This window comes from Mauremys mutica, chromosome 5, assembly GCF_020497125.1.
Source record: "Mauremys mutica isolate MM-2020 ecotype Southern chromosome 5, ASM2049712v1, whole genome shotgun sequence".
NCBI classification, from domain to species: domain Eukaryota; kingdom Metazoa; phylum Chordata; order Testudines; family Geoemydidae; genus Mauremys; species Mauremys mutica.
Window position 1 is genome coordinate 120,512,896 of NC_059076.1, and position 27,543 is coordinate 120,540,438.

The 27,543-nt window shown below is 42.0% G+C and overlaps 1 protein-coding gene across 11 annotated transcripts in view; it reads right to left on the reverse strand.

Annotated features, from left to right (window-relative positions):
* Nucleotides 1-2,817: 2,817 nt before the first annotated feature.
* AFAP1 (actin filament associated protein 1) overlaps nt 2,818-27,543 on the reverse strand; it is a 137,684-nt gene continuing 112,958 nt past the window's right edge. For 10 of the 11 annotated variants that reach the window (XM_045018317.1, XM_045018311.1, XM_045018312.1 and 7 more), the window contains 7 exons: nt 21,146-21,263; nt 18,448-18,705; nt 14,177-14,291; nt 11,499-11,663; nt 10,755-10,945; nt 9,810-9,971; nt 2,818-6,227 (listed from right to left, as the gene is read on the reverse strand). In XM_045018317.1, coding sequence (XP_044874252.1) covers nt 6,201-6,227; nt 9,810-9,971; nt 10,755-10,945; nt 11,499-11,663; nt 14,177-14,291; nt 18,448-18,705; nt 21,146-21,263 — 1,036 coding nt within the window. In that variant the 3' untranslated portion in view covers nt 2,818-6,200. The remainder of the gene's footprint in view (nt 6,228-9,809; nt 9,972-10,754; nt 10,946-11,498; nt 11,664-14,176; nt 14,292-18,447; nt 18,706-21,145; nt 21,264-27,543) is intronic. The other variant, XM_045018319.1, reaches the window with a different exon arrangement.

Consider the following 27,543-nt stretch of genomic DNA (forward strand, 5'->3'; position numbering starts at 1 on the left):
CCACATTTTTTTCTTTTAGCGGTCAAACAAAAAGTACTTCCATAGCAATAGCAGAGTCCCCAATTAAAAAGAGGAGTCTCTTCTAATCGCAGGTTACTGTGTTTTACGTCCCAAGATCAGTTCTCTAGCTGTGCAGGAGGTATAAGCACTAAAAACTGTTAAAGAGGAAGTGTATGAATAGAAACAAAACATATTGAACCTCGTTCTCCTCTTTCTCTCAGTGGTGTAGCTCTATTGCCATCCATGGCACACTCCTAATTTAAAGCGAATAGTAAATCAGACCCATCGTGTATGTTATATGACGGGGTGGCCAAACTGTGGCTTGCGAGCCACACGTGGCTCTTTTACAGTTAAAATGTGGCTCATAGAGTCCTCCATGCCCCCCCCATTCTCTGCCTATGGGCGGGGGGCGGGGAGGCAGACTTGAGGCTTCTGCCTGCGGCAGGGAGATGGGGCTAGGGGCTTCTGCCAGAGAAGACTGGTCCCTGCTGGGGCGGGGGGAGGCACAATTTAAAGGTTTGGGCCTCCCCAGCAGCTTGAATCATGCCCCCCCCCCCTGCACCATCAGCAGCCCTCCCTGTAGCTCCCAGGTGTTAGCTCCGGGTGTGGCAAACAGCTGGGAGCTGCAGGGAGGGGCCACTGCTTTAGCTCCGTGGGGTGAGGCAGCGGCTCTCCCTGCAGCTCCCAGTTTGCTGCTGCCTCTGCCCAAGGCGCAGTTCTCAGCTTGCTGGCTCCAGCAACTGCCGCGCAGGGAGGGGGCCCAGCGGAACCATGGCTCTGAACAGGGCCAGCAAACCCTGGCAAAAATCATATGCCCCCCTCATGTGTCACCTCTGGCTTCTGCTCAAATGGGAGGGGTGGCCTGGGCACCTCCCACAGCGCTGAATCTCTGAGCTCCCACTCGCTACAGGACTGAAGCCTGGAGACTCCCCTCCCTGTGCAACTGAAGCCCTGAGCCCCGGCTCTCAAACTTGTGAAGACTGTCATATGTGGCTCAGAGGGTCAGTAAGTTTGGCCACCCCTGTTATATGACATCCCAATGCAACATGCTAAACTTTAATGCAAAGGGCTGGGTTTCTTGAGCCCCTCATTTCCAGGAACAGGAAGGACAATAATGCTCACACTCTTTACCCTGCTGTTTTATTTGCTGTCTGCTTTAAAAACAATAACAAACAAATTACTTTGCTAATCTCAGAGAGGAGCCGTTTTTTTCAATTCCATCAGAAACTTGATTAAGTTCCTGTCATACAATTTCTGGGTCATAGCTATATAAATGTTTTCCCCTGTTCTCCAGTAAGCTTTTTTTTATTTTATTACATCTGGAAATGTGCATCGTTTTCTTATGAAACTCACTATTCTGATGAACGTGTTTACTCTGACCCTAGTGTTTTTTTTAGAAGGCAAAGAGGGCAGGCGTGTGAGTGTGTGAAACAAGCTGCTCACTACATACTAGGCTTTCACCCTTACAACAGCTCATGCAAACTGGCCTGAGACAAAGTACCAGGAGGAACAGTCCGGGCTAAAAAAAAGATTAATAAAGGCAATAACCCCCCAAAATAACGCATTGGCAGCAATTACCAACCCATTTAAAAACTAATGATGAACCAAGGAACAGCAGCTTTTTCCTTTTTAAAATCTTGTCAGGAACATGTAGTGCTAACTATAATGGATGAAGCAAAGAGTAATTGGAAAAACTTATTTCCTTGTCATCAGAAGGATTATTAAAGGAGACTGTCCTTGATGCAATTAAATTAATTCAATTATCTAATACACTCTAATACAGGAAAGGCCTTAAAATGTTTCGTTGTTTTCATGTAGTGACAGATGCAGAGTTTTTAAAAAAGTGACGGAATGCTAACAGATGACAATATGAGGTTATTTTACAGGAAAAATGCTTTTGTAGCTGCTAAGAAGAAAACTGTTTTAGCTATTTTTTAAATAAGAAACAGTTGTGTTTGATGGAGAAGCTGACTTAAGAGAAGAAAGTATATTTTGTCCCAATACTATTGCCAGTAAGGGGACACTGTCAGCCTGTTTCAAATCCCTAACCACTGAAATATGCATTGAAGATTCCTTTGATAATCCCAATTTATAAGGGAATTAGATGCCCAAATTCCATTGCATTTCAATGGGATTTGAATGCCTAAGGGCCACATTTTTAAAGGATTTTAGGCTTTGCTCAGCTGCAGTTTTCTCCTGCCACAAATGCTAAATGTTCTGAACTTTGTTTCACTTGTGTGGCATTACTTAGCCTTAGAGCAATGTTTCCCAAACGGGACGCCGCTTGTGCAGGGAAAGCCCCTGGCGGGCCGGGCTGGTTTGTTTACCTGCCCTGTTTGCAGGTCCGGCCGATCGTGGCTCCCACTGGCTGCGGTTCGCTGCTCCAGGCCAATGGGAGCTGCTGGAAGTGGCGCGGGCTGAGGGACATACTAGCCGCCGAACCTGCAAACGGGGCAGGTAAACAAAGCGGCCCGGCCTGCCGGGGCTTTCCCTACACAAACAGCATCCCAAGTTTGGGGATGCTGCCTTAGAGCATCAGCTTTACAATAGGTTTTTGAGAAGCTAAAGGAATAACATTGCAGTTTAAAAAAAAGTTGCAAGTATCTGGAAGACTGGTAATAACTTGCGCCTCTTTAGAAACCATTTAGATGAGTCATGCCAGGTAAATTTTGATTTTCGTCTATCTAATTGATTTAGGTATTAATACCACGCTCCTCTCCATAGTGTCTGAGTACTTCTAGTGAGCTGCTGAGATATTATGCATTAATTATGTTAACAACTACAAAGAAACAGTGATATAAACACTTCTTGTTTTGACAGGGTAATTTTTATTAATAATGCACATAAATCTGTCACACCTAGTAGGCGCCAGTCCTTTTTCACACTCTAAAACTTCCTGGAGAATAAACTAGAAAGACAGAAATTAAATGAAGCTAAAGACACACACTTGCAGGTGGGTCAATTTTGGATTTTTTTTAACATGAATGTGTCTCTAAAAATTAAATACATTGAGAAATACAGTAGAAAGAATATATTTACAATTATAATGGGCACTGCCAACATATCCAATAACAAAAATAAAACAAAAGCTTTTTTCATGTTTCTTGCATGCTTTTTTCCCCACAGAGATTTTTAAATATGATTTTGTTTTTTTAAAAAATACAATAAGGAAATAATTACATTCTTAATATGAGAACATTATCTTACAACATACAACCAGACCCAATTAATTTGAACGTGTCTAAAAATGAAAAACTGATACTAAATTAAGTATTCTGTTAGAAAAATCAAAATACCAAAATCATCCTATAAAAAACACCTTTGGTCTCCCCAAAATTATGATCCGATATTTAAAAAAGCACCTGATACAGTAATAGGAGTTTGTTTAGGAAGCACATGTGTAACATTTTCTCAAAAGACATAGAAATGTGATGATTTAAAATACAAGAGTTTTCTCTTTAAAATGTCAAACTGTCCTATTGCTGAGTTTGCCTGGTAATTTTGAAATTTCAAAACTATGAAAATACAAACTTTGTTGCTTTTTATTAAAATTTGTACAGTAAGAGTAACGTGCAAAAAATGAGTATTTCACAGCACTGAATATGTTCTGGAAAGAGGCTATTTCTGGAGTTTGGTATATTCTATATTACAATACCTTGGCCATTATATAGAATAGTCTTAGCTAGTATGCTAATTGCAAAATGTTAGCAATGTACTTGCACAGTTAGTTACACAATATGTCATTTAGAACAAGCATTTAGGGGTCCCATTCTGAAAGGTGTATGTGGCAGAATGGAAGAATCATTACATGGAGTTGTGCATCTTATAAGCAGCCTGCGATTTCTGTTTGCTTAGAGGAATTGGCACACTCATCTCGGGCATGAGATAAAAATTTAACCCCAAGTCACTCCTCACTATGGGGAAAAAAGTTAGAGAGCCAATCTGGGGGGAAAAAGACTCAAATTAGTTAGGCTATTGGCTGTTCAGTGTTATTGATGTGGGACCACTTATTAACGACAACTGTTTCAGCATCACACGTGTTGACTAGAGGCCTAATTTGCATCATAAATATGTACAGATATAAATTAAATATTTAGTGAAATATACAAATAAATAACTTTTGAAGTAAAAAGCCTAAATGAACTTATTTTTGCATCAAACTTTTTTTCCTTATGTTTCTGGGATACTCTATAGTACTGTAGTCCATATCATGCAGCATAACTTGTGCCCTTCACATAGAAAATGTTAAGGTCAATCTAAAATACAATACAATAGCCAGCGTTGAATAAGAGACAATGCTGACATGTATTTCCCCACTGTATTTGCGTTATTGTGGCCCCTAAAAAAGCCATAGTCCTGGGAGGCAACAAGGTCTACTGCCATTTTGGGCCCTGATCCTGCACCACTGAGGGAGCCTTGTTATTGACTTTAATGTATAACTGAATCAGACCCTTAGTAGTGGGCCATTATGACCCACTCTTTCAAAAGTGCTCAGGGCCCACAACTGGGGCCAGATTTTTGGGGCTGCTGGGCGCTGAACATTTTAGCCTATGGTTGTAAGCCTGCAGTTTGCATGCGTGTATAACACCCATGGATGTCCTTTTGCTCCTGGCTCTGAGTTTTACGTACCAGTGTACATTTACAAAGCGATGTAAATTATTACCAATGATAGAACTGCAGGACTGGGTTGCCAAGTGATCTATTCTTCCCTTGATGTCTGTATCTGCAATGTTGCCAACTCTTGTGTGTTTATCAAGAGACTGGTGATATTTGGTGCTTTATTTAAAGCCCCAGCACCTGGAGACAAGTGATTATGTCAAAATCTCAACTTTAGTTTCAAGCCCTCCTGATTGTGGAGATAATCTTGAACAAGTGACCTGAGTGCATTTTAAAGGCTCTAAAAACAGAAGACAAATAGAAATAACTTTAAAAAAAAACAACACAAAAGTTTTGTGATTTGGAAGCCACTCATTAATTTGGGGGCTTGACTCATGAATTTCAGACAGCTGGGTTTGGCAATAAGGCATCTGACTTTTCAGCAGAGACATACATATAACAAAGGGAAAACAGACTTCTGAATTATTCACAGACTAAATGGAAAACCCTGTTTCTTGGCAAAAAGAAAATGAGTCCTCTCTCACAAATGTCCTGTCACTTCTTATTTCATCATTGTGGATAAAGGAGATTGGAAATTCACATTTCCTCAAAAATATTATCCAAGATCTGAAAGGACTGCAGGAAGCAAATACAATAGAGTTATAAAACCTGACTTTAACAATGTTAAAACAAGCTAAAAGGCTCATGCAGTTTTGTTTTAAGTTGCTGTAATTCAAAAAATAATTTTAGCGGCTGTCAGTGGGATTTTTCTGGGAGGTGCAGAAATGAAGCAACATATAAAAAGCACTTTGTTGCCTTTTTTAAATCATGCCTAAATAATTTTTAGACTACATGAGAGATGTTTGAAGATGACAGGTGCTTAGGAACAACAGCAACAATAAAAAGAACATATTAAAATGCATGGCAGCTTTTTATGTCCTGATGACAAAAGCATCAGTCTAAAATGTATAAAAAAATGCTTCACGGACAAGTTTGTCATTCCATGGTTGTCTTATAACCATAGCAAAAAGAGTGGTGGGGAAGAGTTCCTGACTTCCCAGCTCAAACAAGTCATGTCGTTCCTGTGGAAACAGTTCTTCGATCTCCTGCCAAGTGAACAGGTAACAGCAGAATGAATCCTAACAAGCAAGCTTGTAAAAAGTCCTCTCTCAGGTGGTGGAATTCTGAAAGTCAAAATTAGCCTTAATAGTACAACATATCTAAATTTATATGATTTCATCTGGGTCTGAAAGCATGCACCAGTCTTGATTTCCATTCAGGACTTTTGATGCAATGCCATTTACATTGTTGGTTTAACCTCTTTCAGCAATGTAAACTTTCAGTTGCAACTATATGCTCCTTTTTACTAAGATTTTTACAAATAAAGTTGGAAATAAAGAGTTACAGGTAATAAAAAGGGGCACACTCAGTTACACACTAATACAGTAGACAGAGTACAGTCAAATGAAGGCCAAGCTACTGTTAACTGAACATAATTATAAAACCTTGTCACTTGACACCACTTTACAGATGAGTCTTTTGCAGCCTACATCTTGGTCCATATTAAACAAGGCATTTAAGCAAAGTAAACAAATTTGTAATGCTTATGTTCCGTTTTTCAGCTCCCATTCCTAGAAGGGAAAAATAAAAGATGGGGAAATATTATAGAAATCTATGTGTCTATACATACATGTACTCTCTATGCCATTATATAAATCAGAGATGAAGATATTGAACAGAACCTGACCCAGAACTGGTCCCTGTGGGACCCCAACTTCAAGCTTGACTGTGAACCACTGATAACTACTCTCTGGGAACGGTTTTCCAACCAGTTATGCACCCACCTTATAGTAATTCCATTTAGGTTCTATTTCCCTAGTTTGTTTATGAGAAGGCCAGGTGAGACAGTAACAAAAGTCTTATTAAATTCAAGCTATACCATATCTACCGCTTCCTCCCTATCCACAAGGCTTTTGTTACCCTGTCAAAGAAAGCGATTAGGTTGGTTTGACATGATTTGTTCTTGATAAATCCATGCTGTTAGTTATCCCTTATGATTTTCTAGTTGTTTGCAAACTGATTGTTTAATTATTTGCTCTGTTTATCTTTCTGGGTACGGAAGTTAAGTGCATGACCCAGATCTGCAGGGCTCCCTGAACAACTGCACACAACTGCACAGGGCATAGAGCAGGGATGGGCTGAGGCCATGCTGAAGCCATGCAGCCATAGTTTTTGGTCTGAAGTATTATCTGTGGTGCAGTTACACAGCTGATTCAGAGGGGGTGTGTGTGGGTATGTGTGTGTGGATTCTTCTTCACCATTCCCACTGCAGAGATAGAATAATAGAAATGTAGGGCTGGAAGGGACCTCAAAAGGTCATCTAATCCAGGCCCCTGTGCTGAAGCAGGCCCAAGTAAACCTAGACCATCCCTGACAGATGTTTGTCTAACAGGTTCTTAAAAACTTCCAACAATGGGGATTCCACAACCTCCCTTGATACTTAACTAATTTATCCTTGTTAGAAAGGTTTTTTTAACGCTAATTGGGCTTGACGCTGGATTCCTGAATTTGTTACTCATTCCATAATCTTTAAGAGGTCTTTCTCACTGACAACCAATAAATATCTTGCTGTTGCTTGACAGCAATAATTTATCTTGTTAAGATAAATAGGTGCATCATTCCAACTGCATGATCCTTTTTGATGTTACAGTCATGGCAGAACACCCATGGTGACCCATAGCTGGTGTCCCTTAGGCAGAGCCGGCTCTAAGCACCAGAAAACCAAGCACATGCTTGGGGCAGCACAATTTCAGGAGTTGCGCTCTTGGAGGTTTTTTGGTTTTTTTTTTTGCTTGGGGTGGCAAAAAACCTAGAGCCGGCCCTGCCCTTAGGGATGCATGAACAGAACAGGCCACGGAGTCTGGACTTTTAGATTTGAGTTGGTTTGTTAAGCATAAGCCTCTCCCCAACTCCGTTACTCTCTGGAACACCCCCTCGGGCTCCTGTATTGTCAAAGATATTTCTATTAGGGGGGCAGAGGTTTGAGAGTCCCTCTGCTGGATGGGCTGCTCTAATTCCTCCTGCTTCCCCTTTCAGAGTGCACTATGTGCGCTAGAGTAGTCTCTCGTCAGACAGGCCCCAAAGCATGGGAGAGCTGCAGAGAGCAGCCACTCCAGCAGAGTGTGCGCTGCCCTGAAGTTACACTGTGCCATATAACACTCAAATGAGGGAAATAACGGAGAAAAGGGTTCACAGCAGAGAGTGTTAGCGCACCAGGGGTTGGACACAGAATGGACAGAGCTGGGGAAAGAGAGTAAGAATGGAGGCAGACAAGGGGTAGAAATAAAAAGATGAAGCAGATCAGGTAAGTATCCAAAATTTTCAGGGCTCGCAAACACATCCTACATATTGTGAAATGTATCCATTGCTAGGGACTTCAGAGTTAGCACAAACATGAAACTTGCCTCACCTCCCACACCATATGAGGGAGGTTACATATGCTGAACCAATTCCACTCTCCGGATGCTCACATACAACTCCCACTGATTAGTCAAATCATTACGGGCCAAATGGGCCTCTAGGCTTACTCATAACTACACAAGGCCAAAACATTAAGTGCCAAATTCCACCCTCATACTTGTGCATTCAACTCCCATTGAAATTAATGTGCGTTGCAGATGCATACCTGATGGTGGAATTTGGCTGTATCTAGTTGTGAATGAGCTCAGTACAGTTTGGGTCGTATTATCTAATTCAGCTACATTTCACTGTTAATATTTGGAGCATGAGGTTTGATGAAAAGGTGGCAACAGCTGTTAAATCTGAATTCAGTATGTGGAATTATTTTCCACTGATAGAAAAGTAGCTTCGTATTCTTTTAAATAGTCTAATCCTACACCCAAGATTTTTTTCCAGAAGAGGCTCTGATTAACCAGTAATGTTCTTTAAATCTTCCATTCACAACTAACAGAGCAGATTTTGCTGCCTGGCACTATTCTGAGCAACTCTTGCAGGCTGTAAAATACATCAGTACATGAATAAATAACTTGCCAATATATAGTCTCTCTCATCCCAAGAACTTTACTTTTCAGAAATTGGGAAACTGAGGCACGGATAGGGTTAGTGACTTGCCTTATGTCACATGACAAGTTTGTGGCAGAGCAGGAGAGCCCAGCTCGCCTGACTCTCAGTTGCATGTCCTAACTACTAGATGGTGTTCCCTCACTAATGCTTTGCTAAAATGCATTTGTTTGTAAATTCTGCTTTCAACACTGCAAACGTATATAATGGATGAAAAAATATATATCTTAGCATCAATGAAATGTTAAAATGCTTCCTAAAATACAACAAATATGGTTGTTTTAGACAAAATAATGGAGTGCACTATGAAGAACAGATGTGTAGGATTATTGTTTATAATTGTCGTTAGCAATGAACAACACAAAGATCTCAGACCCATGCCAGCAGTAACACCCCTTTCTACATGCTGTATGAATTGTTCAGTAACATACCTTAACTAGCCAGTTCAGCCAGGCCCAGAGAACTATCATGAAAATCCCATTTAACATAAAGCACAAGTAGCACGTCTACTAAAGACTATATTAAAGGGGTAGGAATGCAAAGTTTCATCCAGGCACTAGTCAGAACAAATTAAATTCAACGGATTTCTACTTTAATTGTACAGCAAGAATGGTTGCTTGCACAGTACATTTTCAATTACTACAGCCTAGAACTATTTAGCTCATACATCAGCTGGCAATGATTATATCTGATATTCTTTTGATTACTAAAGCATTGGGTTTAACAATGACACTAAATGCTTATTGACTAAACCCATTAGCGTAATGGTGAAGGGAGTAAAGGACCAGTCTGTATCACAGGCCATTTACAGTGAACTCCATAAAAGAACAGGGAGAGACACAGAGTCAAATCTATCATCTTAATATAGTATTTCTGTTCTTCTGTCATCTGGTTCCCCAAATTTACCCCATCAGAATGAAATTAATCCCTGTTCAGAGGATCAGCATGAAACCATGCACCACTTAATGTGAATGTAGACCTTGGGCCAGCCCTCTATACTGGTGTGAAATTTCACCCATAGAAATTCAAGCAGCAGGAACCAATCTTTCCCTCCTCATGAATAAAGGAGAGATGAGAAACATGTCATGAGGGGCAAGGGCAGAAGAAGAAAGTCAAACAATAGATCTTCTCACCTTTGCTTTTCGAAGGACATGACCTCGACACGGAGAATTACTTGATGAAGGAGGTTTCTTCAGCACTGCCGCACTGTTCACTGGTATTGAACATTCAGTATCACTCGTATCACAACTGGAGATAGGAGAGTTTTCCAGAGTTCGATGCTTGAAAATTGGAGACTGACAGACAGAGCAGACAGAATGAAAGTCTCAGACTGGGCAATGTTTCCTCCAAAATATTCATAAAAATAAAAAATCTTCAACTGGGTAAATTTTTTTCCAAATATTCATGTAAATATTATTTATTTAAATTTAGAACTGCAGAAAACTATAAGTTTTGTTTTAAAGTTATGAAAAGTACATTGACAGACAATCCTTTCCAAACATGAACTACACTCATTAGGACAGCAAACGCCATTTCCTGAATAAGCAAAACAAAAAAAAGTAAATAATTATATACTCTATGATGGCTGCTTCAGTTCCCTTTAAATGTCTGAACAACAGTGACTAGGTGGGCCAGAACAGTGAACCAACACAATAACTGACCATTGAACCAACACAATGGTCCATATTGACCCTTGTGATATTAAAGGTTTAGAGAGGTTAAGCTCTTTGGGGGAAGGACTGTCTCTTATTGTATGTTTGTACAGCTCCTAGCACAATATGGCTGTGGCCTCTAGGCACTTCCACAATACAAATGGTAACACATGTTCCCTATAATTCCATACATATCAATTCAATGTCTTGTTGAAGAGGACACCAGCTGCAGGCGAGCAATGGAAATAATTCAAAACAGAGCTTGTCTGCTTTCTTTTCATGGGCTTATAGATCAGCTGCCTGATCCTGCAAGATGCTGAACACTCTCAGCTCCTACCCACTTTCCTGGATGTCGGAATCCCATTTCATAGGATTGAGCCCTACGTGGTTGGGAGCTTTTCTGAAATCATTCAGCTGTGGACGTACCTGTGGGCTTGAGGTTCCTGATTTGGGCTCAATTGCCAATCCCATTGTGATGCCGCCAGCCAAGGCTTTCTTCAGGCTCTCTTTCACCTCAGTCAGTTCTAACTCCAGATTTACACGCTCTGTCTCCTTCAGCTTACATTCCTCTTCCAGCTTCCGTAACTTATCTTCAAGAATCACTTGAGTCTTCCTGCCTGAAATCCAGAGACAGGTGCTATTCCAACAACAGGCTACAGTTGATGGACTCAGTGCTAAACAGGGTTCACTTATTTACAAATAGGGAACAAATGCTTTAAAATGCTTGGCTACCCAAACAGCTACACACACTGTAAGGTTTCAGCCTCATTCAAGTAAGATGTTTTGCACTTCAGACAATGCTCAGTGCTTCATCTGGGGCATCATCCTGTTCAGTTTCTAGCCATGTTAATTTTCAGTTAGTCTCTGTACCACAAAAATGGAAGAAGTCGGTGATTTAGAAAAAATGGCGACCTTTCCTACTTCTCTGTGAGTTGCTGATAATTGAGATAGCGTATTTTTGAGTTAAACGCACTAATAGCACAAATATATTTGCAAAGCAATTATAGTCTGATTTTATATATTTTAACACAAAAACTGAACCTCATGTTACACCTGTAACAAGTAGTTTGGAATTTTGAAAAATACATTCCAGGCCCCAGGAAAGAATTCCATGTGGTTAGCTAGAATTCTTCAGCGTGCCAGGCTCTCACACAATAAAGCACCTCATACCAGCATTAACTTCAATGGCAGCTCGCAGGTCTTTCCTTTCTTTTCGGAGCTGAGCCAACCTGTTCCTCAGAGCTTCTTTCCTCCTTAACAACTCCTCCTCTTTGGTTTGTAACCTCTTTGCATCTGCCTCGACACGGTTCTTGCCATATTTGTACTGATCTGCATCTATACGGAAAGATTAAAGAGTAATGATGATTTTATTAACTCCTTCTCTGAATGGCTCAGAATATAGGAACATCACTAATTAGAATCTGAGATGGGACAAACAAAATGTAAACATCCCTGAAACTTCTTGCTCTCAGCTTTGTGACGTGGGCCCCTCGGATCTCTTTGGATAAAATAAGCGGTGAAACAACCCTTCAACTAGCCATCAAAGCCAACCCCACCAAAATCTTTTGCAATGTTTGAGAAAGTTGGGTTAACATTTTTTCTTTTCTGTTTTCACTGGCTTTTCCCACACTTCTTGATCCCTGCTGAGATCTGAAGCACAAACGCTGAAATAATGTGAGAAAGTCCTATTTTCAAGAACCTTCTGGAAGAAATGGAAAATACCAGCTACCTTACAAGACACTTGTTCTAAGAATTCCTGCCTGAGAGTGCAAACAAAACAGGTTCTGATAAGTATGCAAAACTTTTCCTCTGCTTATCCAGACTGATGGCTGGTCTACACTACCGGGGGTGGGGTGGGGGGCGGCGGTGAGTGAATGGGGGGGGATTGATCTAAGTTACGCAACTTCAGCTACGTTAATCTTCAGTTGAAGTCGACGTACTTAGATTTGCACTCTCCCGTTGATTCCCCTTGTGCTTCTCGTTGAAGTGGAGTACCGGAGTTGACACTAGAGCCATCGGCTGTCAATTTACTGCATCTATAGTAGACGTGATAAATCGACCCCTGCTGAATTGATCACTGCCCGTTGATCCGGCCGGTAGTGTAGACAAGCCCTCAATCTCTGACCTGAGACTTAACTGAATAATGAAGTTGGAAAACTCCCAGTTTTCCAGCTTTGCTGTTCCTTCACTTCCACCTCAGGCAAAAGGCTGAGGTCCCCAGACATGTGCCTCTTCTCTCCCAGTAAGGATAGACTCTGATGAAATGGCAGATGTCTCACCCTCTTTTCTCTGCCTAGGAAACTTCTTGGCCCAGACTCTTCTGACATCTTTAAATCAGAGATCTTCACACACCCCTTTCCCTCAGAACTGGGGCTGAACCTCAGAAGATTTTTTTCTATATTTCAAATCTATTGAACTCCACAACATGTCAAAGCATTTTATAACCTTCCAAATCTAGAATTAAATGTTTAGATTATTAAATCCCATACTATTATAGATTAATTTCTGTAACACACTATTACATTTTTATAAAATGCCATTAGTTTCATCTGTATTATCATCATTATTAAACATTTCTATTATAGTAGTACCGCAACCAGGTTAGGCCCCTAGAACTTTTCCAGAAGACTCTCGCATGAGAAATATAATAACAGAACCTTCCAAGTAAAAATCTCGAGGTAAGAGAAGAGGGTGCTAGTACTTACTGAGGTTACTAAATGAAAAACAAGCCTGAAATTCAACAGTCTAAGTGCTAAGGCTGGTCACTTCATCCTAAGGCAAGAAAAATGTACTCCTGAAAGTTCTCCTGACTTCTCTTCTTCTTGATTAAAAATGCCAGACCACCACATAAGACTACCAGAATTACGTTTTAGGTTGCTGAGTTCAGGACAAAACAAAAATTATTATTCACTTTGGTCACCATTATATGTCAAAGTTAGTAAAAATGCAATATCCCAAAGTAAGTTGCAGGAGCAACAATATGAGCATGAATATGTCAGTATAATACAGACAGACAGAGGTGTTTAGTGTCACAAATTTTGTTTAAACAGCTTTTGTGTGCTCAAAGTGTACTTTAAAAAATCCCTCTGATCATTTTAAAATACTCAGGTGTCCTAATATGCATTTTTACCATTTCAAATGCTAAGAGGGGAACATAAACAAAGACGAACAAATATAGTCTTAGGAATAATGGAATGTTAAAAACTGACGGAGGCCAGAGAAGCTCATTATTCAATTTACATAATTCGGTTCAATTTTAGTCTTAGATTTGAGACCCGCAAAACCTGTTCAAATATTCCTGGAGCTTTAGAATGTATGACTGTATAATCAGTATCGCTGAAAAATTACATTTTATTACAGAAACTATGAGTAAGATAGGTTTTGAAAAGAGAGGCCTACTGCTTCAACATTTTTGCCACAATCTCAAAAATTCATACCAGCAGCCAATGAATTATGTGTTTGAACCAGTTATTTTTTTGTTCCTGTTTTAGATTATTATAAAATCCTCAAGGGAGAGATCGTATGCATTTATACAGCTCCAAGCACACAGATGATGTTTACCTAATGATTCCATATGTTAATAAAATGATAACCAGAGATACAGGGACTGATTCTGATTTCACACCAGTTTTACATGGACTTCAATATAGTTACTACTCCTCATTGACTCTGATGTAAGTCAGTTCAGAATCAAGTCTTCAGTCTGTCTTTCCAAAGTGATGGTTATTACAAGAATCTACCTGCTAGCACCACCTGTCTGGTCTTTACCTTGCTTGCTAGTGGGAAAGACATGCCATGTTTCCTAATGCCCAAAGTTACAAAGCAAGACCGTGAAGAGATGCACTTACTCGATGCTGTGCGTTTCACACTTGACGCTGATTCAGATTTCTTCTGTTGGTTGTTTAAAATTCTTCCTTTTCCCAAGATCCCATTTGCAGTTGCAGAGCTTTTTTTGCCCTTAAACTGTTTGAAAACAAAATATTTATGCAATGGTAACTATTGTTGTATGGCTGGTGCCACAGTAACACTTTCACCAAGAGCAAAGCTTGAAAGAGTTGTTTAAAACTGCCTGCCTTCCAGGAGGCTGTTCATATGCTTAATTGATTCTGTTGGAAACAGTGCATCCTCTAGAGCCTGTATCATTGAGAATTGCCTATTCGGTAAGATCAGAGGCTGGCAATCACTGGGAATTGCGAGATTCTCCCTCTCTTCCTCTTCCATCAGTGACGGCATCATTGTTGCTAATTTGTTCAATTTTTTTTTTTTATCAAAACTGGCACATTTTAAGGATGATGCTTTAATGGAGCTAACTGGTACTTTGTAACAATTTTACTATAAAAATATAGTAGGGATGCACATTACTTTCATACCCATCACAAGAAGCTGTAGAACCTTCAGCCTTGCCCACTCACAGTGAGGTACAATTTTAAACTGTTGCTTATGTATTACAGGTTCTTATTCGGTGTATTTCCTAGGAATTGCATTGCTATAGTACATGGATGCCATTTCCAAATTAAATAATTAAAACCACACAACTTCATCCATAAGGAGTTAATCAACTGATTCTCTCCTAGGATACCTCCAACAAAGCAAACTCATTGAAAAAGGCAAATTAAGGTGGCTTTTGTACCACACCCTTACGGTGCCTAGACACAAGCTCTAGCTAACTACTAGACAAGATAAGAACATTTCAGAGCCCCGGAGAACGCTCTGCTGCCAGCCTCTAGGAATGAAACCACACGGACAGACAACAAGAGCATTCTGGCCAATGACAAGTTCTGCAAAGTGCAATAGGATAGCCAGGTCATAGGGCAGTTAGGGCTTTTGAGATGATAATCAGCACCTTGGACTATACCCAAAAGAGGATCTGGAGCCAGTGCAGAGCACAGAACACAGTATTATGACATGGCAGTAGTCTGCCCTGTTTCAATGGTGGTTGCTATATTCTGGACTAACTGAACCTTCCACGTAACGTTGAAGGGCAGCCCAAAGTAGAATACATTGCTGCATTCTATCCGGGCAATGACAAAGCTATGGATGACCGTGGCACTGGTCCCATCCGAAAGAAAAGATTGAAACTGAACCCCCTGCAAGGTGTCGTGATAGGGATGAAATTAACTTGTGCATCCTGGGTACAAAGGAATATAATCAGAGCCCAGTTCACACTTAGTAACTGTTTGTAAATGTGGGCTTTTAATAGCAACTACTGGACATTTATAGTAGGATATAGAAACAGTACAGTTGTGAGCTGTGCCAGATAATTTCGCTGAATGATATGCAAAGACATAGTCCCTGTCTAATCACAGAACATTTTCTTCATGCCATACTATAGAACAGTGTTTCTCAAACTGGGGTCATTGCTTGTGTAGGGAAAGCCCCTGGCGGGCTAGGCCGGTTTGTTTACCTGCCCCGTCCACAGGTCCGGCCGATCGCGGCTCCCACTGGCCGCGGTTTGCCGCTGCATTGGTGCTGCTGGAAGCGGTGGCCAGTATGTCCCTCGGCCCACGCCACTTCCAGCAGCTCCCATTGGCCTGCAGCGGCGAACCGCAGCCAGTGGGAGCCGCGATGGGCTGGACCTGCGGACAGGGCAGGTAAACAAACTGGCCTGGCCTGCCAGGGGCTTTCCCTACACAAGTGGCGACCCCAGTTTGAGAAACACTGCTACAGAATATTTCCTTATGTGGTCAAGTTCCTAATTTTGTATTTATTGCAACTCCTTGTCGCAACCTGAGCACCAGGTTGCAAATAGAATCCGACAAGCAAGTTATTTATGGTTCGTTTCTGTCATCCTCACTCAGGGTGAGTAGCTCATTAACCGACCAAGAAGCCCCACTGAATTCAACAGGGCCACGCCCAGCATAAGATACTGTACTTGAGAGGAGTAAGGGTGGCAGAATCTGGCACTTAATTACTGGAGAGCAGTCTGCAGTACTGGCTAGCTGCCAGGATAGCATGTGGGTTTCCTGTTGCAGGTGTGCATGACTGAATACAGGGGTCAGAATTATCCTTTACTTTCTCACTGACGTAAATTTTATGCTGCTTCTGTCTCCTTATCTGACTCTTGAAACATTATCTAATTTTTCAGAGCAGTATTGCAGAATAATTTATTAGAAGACACTCAGTCAAAATAGCAGCTTCTTCCCTAGACATGCAAACTGACTGGCTAAAACAAGGTCATAGTACTAAAAACATCCCTATAATTTTCTTTTAACTGGTCAGCTAGGTGAGGTCTACACTAGAAATTTTTGATGGCATAGCAATGTTGGTTAGGGACATGATTTCATTTGCAACCTTTCTACATTGGTAAAAGCCCCAATTATAAAGGCAAAAAAGTCCTTTTTCCAGTGTAGCTTATTTTACAATAACACACTTTTGCCAGCATAAACTGAGTCTACAGTAGGAGTGTTTCCCTTTATAGTTATACTGGTAAACCCTTTCTAATGTAGACAAGGCCCAGGTATTCCTGAAATGGCAGAATAGGGATTTGTGAACCTTAGAGTGAAATTCACCCTTATACTAAAGGCTGGCAAAAAATCTAGACAAGTGCCACTTAAACTATCTTTTGAACCCTATTTTGAAGGCTTAAGTGTGACCTAAATGGTGCATAGCTTTTGTACTGACCCTCTGCAAAGGGGTGAATGTCTTTACTACTTCTTAAATGAAGGATTCAACTGCTCTATACAAGGTAGAGAATTGGTCTCTCTGCACATACAAACAGCATGAATGTAGGAGGCTTGGATCTAAAAGTCAAGTATAATTTTTTTTTAATTAAAAAGAGGAAAAAATGGTTTTGGTTGACGCATACAGTGATGCTTATGTTATTTCAAACACTTTCCCCTTTGCAATACAATGAATAAAGGTTCTCTGTTAAATCTTTTAAATCTAAAAGCCACTGCATGTGATTCTTGTACAAAGGTTCATTTGTTCACACACCTGTATCCGCACATATGTTCCTTACAGTACATATTGTTTATTGGTTTATAGATGCTTTTGAAATATACCAATAATAAAGTCTGAACTGTGGTGCAGCGAGTAACCTTCTACCGCACTCTATTTTAATCTGAGAAAAGATGGGCCTCAACCAACAACCCTGAACTTTGCTGCTCAGGCCCATCTCTGGTCTAACATTAGATTCGTAGCTTTGTATGCATAATTAGACCAAACTAGTGGCCAGGTAAGTAATACAGATTATTTCAGATGCATCAAACAAGTAACAGACTTCCTTCATTTTACTATTCTCTTTAAATTAGGCTAATAACCTGATTGAGAATTGCATGCATTGTCCTTTGCAATGGATTCAGATATGGTAACATAGCTTATGACTGCGAACAGGGAATCTTAGATTTCTTCAGGGAAGAAAGCAACAGGGCAGACAGTTCAATGTAGTTAGGTAAAGGTAATAATTGGAGATATACCAATCTCCTAGAACTGGAAGGGACCTTGAAAGGTCATTGAGTCCAGCCCCCTGCCTTCACTAGTAGGACCAATTTTTGCCCCAGATCCCTAAGTGGCCTCCTCAAGGATTAAACTCACAACTCTGGGTTTAGCAGGCCAACGCTCAAACCACTGAGCTATTCTCCCCCCGCCCATAGTTGTACAGTATGTTTCAGTAAACTAATACCACACTTAAAACTAAAATGCCAAGTATTTTATCTAATAAAAACAAAGTATTTAGGGGGGCAAAGTTTCAAAGGATGGTGCACAGAAATTTGCACATGCAACTGTTGCACATTATAGCCCCTGAAATATTTATATGTAATATTTGTTGTTAGTGACAAGCTGTGCTGAATCCCCCAGCAGGAAATATGCTGAAGTCAACTTAAAGCCAGAGGTAGGCTTGCCATTATATGGCTAAATTTTGTTTGGAAAGTTATGCCTATTGATTGTCTTGGCTCTAGGTACAGCACCAAGAACATGCTAAGCAGACATCTGATGGACAAACAGGAAGACAGCACCTCTATTTCAGAATTTACAATCTAGGTGAAACTCTTTTATTTGTAGTGGGCCCATTTAAGTTCCAAGCATTCTAGTGTTAAAACCAGGCCAGTGAAATAGCCCCAGATACAAACAGAATTGTGGTAAAAGGCAAACAGAATTACAGTATTAAACATTATAGTACCTGAGAGCCAGATCCCCTCCCCACAGCAGAGGTGTTAGTGACAGACTGAGCAGAGGACAGATTGGATGAGACAGGGTTTTTGTAATGGTTAGAGGAGAGTTTGTCAGTAGATAACCTATTGGCTTTTCTGTCAGCAGGTGGATAGCGTGCAAAGATTTTCGGAGACGGCAAGTTATCGTACAGGCCTGCGTTATCATAAAGCACTTCTTCTCCCATGTTTCTGCTACGAGAAGTAGGAAAGCCATCTTCCAGTTCCCACTGCAACACACACACTTTTGCTGTTAGTAAACAAAACATCATGCAGAACCTATGCAACATTAAAACATAAGCAGGTTATTTAGAATCATTAAAACCGTTTGAGTTTAGCAAGATTTTGATTTTTCCTGACATTTGAGCCCAAACCGGTCTAGAAAGACATGAGTAGCTATGGCATGTTCGGATGACTGGGGAAAAGAGAGGATTGTGTTACCTATTTCTTAACCTGAATTTTCTTGTGTTTTCTGTTAAGCAGAGAAAAGGGGACTGTGATGTTACCCCTTATACTATTACTTGATTATTATTATTATTTTCCATTTAGTAATTCTGAGAAAGAAGGTGCTACAGTGCAGATGCTGATAATTACTTCCTTGCATAAGGTAGGACAATAGTGGGGTACTCATGGGTAACGTAGATGAATCTTCAGGAAAATCTCTAGGACATATTTTGCTAAACCTGGCTTGGTAATACAGATTTTCAGACCTGGCAACTATCAAAAGCTCTGAGGTTTTTCTTGAGGCCATGTGTCTTTTCAGGAACTATCAGCTGCTTGTGCACTAGCACAGTATTTTATTTGTTGGAAAAGTATTACTTAGCTAAATAAATATCTAAAATAGCTCCAGGCCATTTCCTCTTTCCACAAAAATGGAAAACTCAATAATGCGCACCCAGTGATTCATTCATTTAATCTTAAAAGAAGCCGTGGTCTGCATGCCCAAAACCCTTCCTTAATCCAACCTATCTGCATGAGTGCCCTCTTCAGATACAGTCCCAAGCACACCCAAGAACTACACATGCATCCCACTCACCAAACACTTCGGTGTATCCTACTCTTTAGAGATTTCTCCCTACTCCTCTGACATGTCATGACATGAGAGAAGATTACACTTGTTTGTGACAGCTTATGACTTGAATTTCTGTACATTTCTCTCAGTTTTCAGACTGAGGGTATGGCTACACTGGCGAGTTGCAGCGCTGGAAAGCCTACACCAGCGCTGCAATTAGTAAGTGGCCACACCTGCAGGGCACTTCCAGCGCTGCAACTCCCTGGCTGCAGCGCTGGCCGTACACCTCACTCAGCGTGGGGAATAAGGATTCCAGCGCTGGTGCTGCAGCGCTGGTCATCAAGTGTGGCCACTCACCAGCGCTGTGATTGGCCTCCAGGGTATAAGGATGTATCCCAGAATGCTTTTATAAATTACTCTCTTTGTTTTGTTATGCTGCCTCTCTTTGTTTTGTTATGAACGAGCTCCACGCGGAGCTCCGTTGCCTCTGCTGCTTATCTAAAAAACAAACAGAGCTCCTGTTTGCTGTGATCATCTGTACCTGGCTGTAAACAATCAAATGAGAGGCAGGCAGGGAGTGAATGAAACAGCGGGGAGTCGTGTTGGCTGCAGGCTGTTTGCAATTAAGAGTTAAGACTAAGGGGTCGGAAACATGTTCTGATTTTTCAAGGCAGGAAGCTAACACACAGTGTTGGCTCCAAAAATCCCCTCTCTCTCTCCCCCCGCTCCCTGTCACACTAGACCCCACTCCACCCCCCTCTTTTGAAAAGCACCGTTGCGGCCACTTGAACGCTGGGATAGCTGCCCATAATGCATCACTCCCAACAGCGCTGCAAATGTGGCCACACACCAGCGCTGGTAGCTGTGAGTGTGGCCACACACCAGCGCTGGCCCTGCACAGCTGGATGACTAATGCTGCAAACTACCAGCGCTGCAAACCGTAAGTGTAGCCATACCCTGAGGTCTCAAATCTGCCTTTAAGACAATGCCCAAATTAGGAACTATGCTGAGCTGCAGCACCCGCAAACAAATATTTAGAGACCACATGCCACTGTGTGCAAATATGCACTTCCCCCTCCCACCCCTCCTATACAGGACCAGCTCTGCAGGCTAATTCAGAGGGTGGGGTGGGATCACGGCCTTGCCCTCAGCCTGCTCTCTTTGGGATGAATAGCGCAACTGTCAGTGGAAGCCCCGCCTTGGAGATGGATAGCCTTATTGTCAGCTGTTCCCTGGATAGTGCCATATTCCTGCAAGGGAGCAGAGTGAGGTCTGACGGCTTGTTGCACTTTCTTCACAACTTACAACACCCAACACAGGGCCTGGCACAATCAAGCCCTGAGTTTTGTCTTGTTCTAATAAATGTTTCTTTTAAAAAATTCAAGGATTTTATTAATGGATTTGGCACAAACTGATCAACAGGCAGCTGTTTGTATAAATATATGCTGGCTCATGAACAAGTTAATTTAAACAATATGTCCCACTCCCCCAAAAGTCCCCAGATGAGAGAGAGGTTTTGTGGTTCCTGATTATAAAGAGTAGAAAACTTGAGTTCATTTGGAATCTGCCCAATGGCACTCAATGAGGTAATACAATTTTCAGGTGTCCTTGCGTTCAACACACATAAGCCATTTGCACTATAAAAATTAAATTCTTACCGATCCATTTATGCAGGGAACATCATCATAATGAAGTGCCATTCCACTGGGACACGCGTAGCCATTGGCAGTGCTTCCCCGATATGGATTAGTAGATATAACACGTCTGTTCATAAAACTATGTAAAACAAAAAACACCACTTTATCCTTAGTCTTCATGATGATTCAATGGTGCTACACCCACATTTGATTATCTGCCCATTCTGGAACACATAGCTTTTCTCTTTGTATTAAAGCTCTAGATAGTTTTCCTCCTTCTGCAACCTCCATGAAAGAAAAATAAAGCTCTGTATTTTACTCAGATCTGGCTGCTAACATCCAATATCGCAACATATGTTTCTGTACCATAATCATAAGAGAAAGTGTAGGACTGTGTGAAAGCCAGGATGGAAACAGTTGTAGCTGTTCTATCGTGTTACATGCGAATCTGCTGAGATAAACCAGTTTGCCAGACCTCAATAAAAATTTCTGCCTGTGTCTATATAGGATAGAATGAGGAAGGTGTGCATGCACATTGGTGGGGGAAGGGGAAATGACTCAAGACTCTACTACAATCATTTTAGGAACTGGAGCAAACCAAGGTCTAAATCCTGCAAAAAGCTGTGTGTGTGGAACTGTGAGCTGATCAAAATTTTTCAAATGATTTTTTTTCCAGCAAAAGACAGCATATATTTGAAAACCAACATTTTCGTGAAAACTTTTAGGTTCCAATCACTTTTTTCAGTTATATGAAAACTTTCCTTAGAATCTTTTGAAATGTTTTGTGCATTTTTTTTAAATTATTTTTACTTTTGGTTTGCTGCTTTTGTAACTTTTGACTAGGGACCGGTTGTGACATGTTGTCATGTTCTCCGGACTTCTTGCCTGGATGAGCGTGCACTCCAGCTGTCTCTCACACAGGTGTGTGAAAACTCTGAAATGGAAACATTTTTTATAGCTTTGAATGTTTTTAATTTTAAAAAAAGGAACAATTTTGATCTAGCTCTTGTGGGATCCTGATTGACTTCAGCGAAGCTCCTTGTGGTAACAAAGGTCTATCCATGTGCAGCAACTTGCAGATTTGGGTCCCAAGTAGCAATAAATAACTGTTACCTACTTTTCATAACTGTTGTTCTTCGAGCCATGTTGCTCATGTCAATTCCATTCTAGGTGTGCGCACGCCCATGTGCACAGTTGTCGGAGACTTTTGCCTTAGCCGTATCCATAGGGTCGACTGTGGCACCCCTTTGACTGCCACGCTCATGCAGCGGAATATCAGGCGCCACCACCCTATGCCCTCTCGGTTCCTTCTTGCTGGCAACTCTGACAGAGAGGCAGGAAGGCGGGTAATGGAATGGACATGAGCAACACATCTTGAAGAACAACAGGTACAAAAGGTAGGTAACCATTTTTTCTTCTTTGAGTGCTTGCTCATGTCAATTCCATTCTAGGTGACTCACAAGCAGTATCCCTGGAGGTGGGCTGGGAGTTTACAGATGTGCAGCTTGTAATACCGCTCTACTGAAGCCAGGGTTGTCTTGGGCTTGGTGGGTAAGTGCAGAGTGAGACATGAACATATGAATGGATGACCAGGTGGCGGCCCTGCAGATATAAAGAATTGGCACATGGGCCAGGAAGGGCACCGCCGAAGCTTGCGCTCTAGTTGAGTGGGTGGTTACAATCGCTGGTGGAGGCACCTTCACCTGATCATAGCAAAAACGGATGCCGGCAGTGATCCAAGATGAGATTCTCTGGGTGAACACTGGATGACCTTTCATCCTATCTGCCACTGTGATGAACAACTGTGTCGACTTGCGAAATGGCTTGGTCCTCTCAATGTATAAGGCTAGTACTCTCCTGATGTCCAGGGAGTGCAACCTACACTCCTCCTCAGACTTATGAGGCTTTGGGAAGAAGACTGACAAAAATATGTCCTGGCTTGTGTGAAATTGTGAAACCACCTTGGGTAGGAAAACCGGATGCAGACGCAGCTGGACCTTGTCCTTTAAGAAAACTGCATAGGGCAGCTCTGAGGTAAGTGCCCTAATCTCGGAGACTCTGAGGGCAGAAGTTATCGCCACCAGGAATGACACCTTCCAGGAGAGCAGAAGAAGAGAACAGGACACCAAGGGCTTGAAGTGAGCTTTCATGAGCCGCACGATCACCACGATCATCACAGAGGGACTGGGTCCTAGACCTGGGGTTAGAGTCGCTCCAGACCTTTCAAGAACCGGACTGTCATGTTGTAAGTGAAGACCAATCTGCCCTGGGAAGAGGATGAAAGGCTGATATGGTGGCCAAGTGGACCTTAATTGATGAAAGGGACAAGACTTGGAGCTTGAGATGCATAAGGTACTCTACGATGGACTGCAGTGAGGCCTGCTTGGGCCTAACCCCTTGGGCCAAGGTCCAACACGAGAATCGTCTCCATTTGGTCTGGTAGGTCTCTCTAGTGGAGAGCTTTCTACTAATCAGTAGGATCTGCAGGACGCAAGCTGAGCACTCCTGCTCTTCAACAGTTAACCATGCAGCAACCAAGCTGTTAGGTGCAGCACTGCCAGATTTGGGTGCAAGTGCCTGCTGTGATTCTGGGACAGGAGATCCAGTCAGAGGGGCAGCTGCATCGGGGTCGTCACCGACAGGTCTATCAGCGTGCTGAACCAGTGTTGGCATGACCAAGCCGGGGCTATCAGGATAACTTTGGCCTTGTCCTGCTTGATCTTCATGAGGACTCTGTGAAGCAATGGCATTGGTAGGAAAGCGTACAGAGCCTCCGACCATGGAAGTAGGAAGGCGTCCGACAAGGAGTTTCTGTCGACGCCTCGAAATGAGCAAACAGGTGACATTTCCTGTTCTGGTGAGTCGCGAACAAGTCCACCTGGGGAGATCCCCACTTTCGGAAGATCCCACTGACCATCTCAGGGTGGAGTGACCATTCATGACGAGATGAGAAGGCTCTGCTGAGGCGATCTGGCAATACGTTTTCCTGGTTCAGGGAGGTGCGCTGCCATGAGATGAGTGGCATGCTGCATACACAAGTCCCAGAGCTGGAGGGCTTCCTGGCAGAGGGCTGATGACCTGGCTGTGCTCTGCTTGTTGATATAAAACATCGTGGCGGTGTTATTCATCAGGACTTGAACCAGTTTGCTTTGTAAGTGGGACCGAAAAGCCTGACAAGCCAGACAAACCGCCCTGAGATCCCTGATATTTATGTGGAGGAAATGGTTGACTACCCGACCAGCAGTCTTGTATACTGAGCTCCCCCAGGTGGGCTCCCCAGCCAAGGTCTGAGTGTTGGAAACCAGAGTTAGTGTCTGATTGCTCTGTCCTCTCTTCTGCCTCTAGGCCTAGGCTAGTGGCTACCCTTCGGATCAGGGTCCTTCTTCCTCCTCCTCCTCTCCAGACGAGGCTGTGGTGGGGCCCTCCTGTGCTAGCCCACCCGTGCTCCTTAAAGGCAGCCGGTGGGCTAGCACAACAGGAGGGCCCCACCACAGCCTCGTCTGGAGAGGAGGAGGAAGAAGGAACTGCTGGAGGGCGGGGGGCCCGGGGCATCATCCCCTGCAGGGGAAAGGGGGTTTCAGGGTGGGCACCTGTCCCTTCAGCATCCAGGAGGAGGGCCCTTAAATGATTGTCGTGCTCTTTTTGTGTCCAAGGACAAAAGTTCTTACAGATGCGACACTTTTCTTTAACCTGGGATTCCCGCAGGCACTTCAGACAGCTGCCATGCAGGTCACTAACAGGCATAGGGCTATTACAGTCAGCGCAGGGCTTAAAACCCAGCGACCAGGGCATGCCCCGCCTGGGGAAAAGTCCCCGCCAGGACCCTAGCTGACTAACTACCACACTTAACAGCTTCTTACTAACTAATCTACAATAAACAAAACTATTTACAGCTGGAACACAAAGTCAAAAGGGAAAGAATCGCTGAACACTTGTGAGGCAAGGGAGAGGAAGTAACTGAGTAGGCATAGGGCAGGTGGCACCTGATATACTGACACATGAACGGGGCACTCAAGGGGGTGCCACAGCCGACCCTATGGATACCACTAAGGCAAAAGTCTCCGACAACTGTGCACGTGGGTGTGCACACACCTAGAATGGAATCGACATGAGAAGCACTCGAAGAAGAACTGTGATTCAGAGAGGAATTTGCTTTCACAAAACAGCCCTTGAAACTGAGCCAGTAACACGAGACCGCAAAGATCCTTAAGATTCAAGTACATAAAAAGAAGTAAGAAGGAAAACAAAGATTCGCAACAGACCTATTCAATTTCTGAAGTTGACATTAATAAATTACAATAAAATCATGCAGTAAGGTAGATGGGTCTTTTGTTTCTCCATAGGGGTCATAAATAATGTGGGAAAAGCCTGCCAAACATGTTATATTTTATTCCAATTGTGTAGAATGAGGAACAATGTTTTCTGCAGATAGATTTTAATAATATCTATAATATCATTTAGAGCTGGTCCTGTAAGGTACTAAGTATTCTCAACTCCCACTTAATTCAATAGGAAGTTGAAAGCCTCCAATACATTTCAGGATCTGATCCTCAGGAGAATGAACATACTGCAAATGTCACATCAAGCTGTAAAATAACTGAGAAAATAACTAGTGCAGTACTGTATGTTTTGAAGTATTACACTGCTCACAGTCTTTGATTATAATCAGAAGATATTACACATTGCTTTTGAAAATATAAACCTGGTATCTCTCTATAAATCAAATGCCAGAGTAGAGAATTATTGCGCACAATGTTCACAGCTACATTTTTACTATTGATATGCTCTTTTCAGAACTCTTTGTGTGTATAGTGAAATTTACCCTACTGCAGAGGGGCCAACACAAGGCTCATGTGCTGTTTAAGTCCTACTTTAAGTCCTATTTTTAATGGTCAAATGTAACTTAAATGGCAAATAGGCCTTTTGTTGGCCAGCTACACAGTGGTGAATTTCACCCTTACAGTATTATCCTATAATGATCTTGTACAATAATCATGGTCTATTATAACATCCAGTACAGAATTCCACTATTTTCTGTATTAATGTTTCACAGCCAAAACATGTTTCCTTTGTAACAGGGGCTTTCAATCTTCTTCCTCACAGATGAATAAAAGTTCTTGAAGAATTTATAGTTGTTTACAATTAACAGCTTTGCATAACATGTTTATGTTGCAATCCCTAATGTGGAAAAACTCTCATCTACTGACTCCTTGTTCTAGGTAACATTGGCAAAATCTGGCCAAGGTCAAGTTTTTGCTGGATCATAAGTATTTGAGCAGTTTTTATAAAGAGGAAGAGTCCAACCAAACTTCATGTGTGTAGTTACTGGCATGTGTAAGTATTTACAGAATCAGGTCTTGCCTTCGTAAGTAGTTTTCCACTGTCATCTGACTTTAGACACTCCCGCCCCCCCCTCCCCCCCCCCAATGAACCCTTCAACCTGAAATTTATCATGTCTTCTTCCACAGGAGCATTTTAAAAAAATATATTAGGATTAACTGGACAAGATGATCATGAGATGAGAGTTTGCAGGGGGAAAAAAATCATACTTCACCATTGTAAAAATGCTCCTAACTGTATCATAGCTCTAAAAACAACAGTGTTGTCAAGAAACTCCAACATTTTTTTCTGCTGTCCTTAATGAGAAACACTACCCAAATATTTCCAGACTATATTTAGAAATATAGACAGCCCCTGCCCCAAATATGGTACTATCTAAGTAGAAGACAAGAAGGGACAGGGGAGGGGGGAATGCAAGGAAACAATGAGATGATACATAGTCAAACATGACAGGCAGTGATCTCAACACACCAGCAGTCTTAACTGTTGTCAAATGTATTGTCAGCGTCACAGCAAAAGAGAGTTTTGAAGGTAACTTTATGGATGTTTATGGGGAGCGCCTCCTGAGAACGAGGGGCAGCATGGGATAAAGCAGGAACGTACTTGTTTGAAAACGTAACAAGTGACAGTCTGGCATCATGGGTCGACTGGAGGTGAGAGTTGACATCTTGATAGCAAAGGAGAGATGATAGGCAGGATTGGATAGGCCATAAAGAGCCTGGAAAGTGAAGCCACACAGCTTATGTTTGATGTGATAGAGAAGGGGGGAAAACAGAGGAGGGATGCAAAGAGAGGGGTGACATGATCAAATGGGCCCCGGTCCACGACTGAGGCTCCCAGGTGCTATGATAATACAAAACAAAAACAGTGATAGGGTAGAAAAGTGATCTTTGCAGGAGCATTCTGAATGGATATGAATGAGGCAAGACTGCATTACTTGAGGCTAGAGAGAAAGATGTAGTAACTGAGATGCGAGAGTTTTTGCTGTGTGGATGGATAAGAAAGGCCATGTCATTTCTCATTTCCCCTTCTAATTTTACAAGAATAATTGGATCAGAAGTTAAAAGAGACATGCCCTA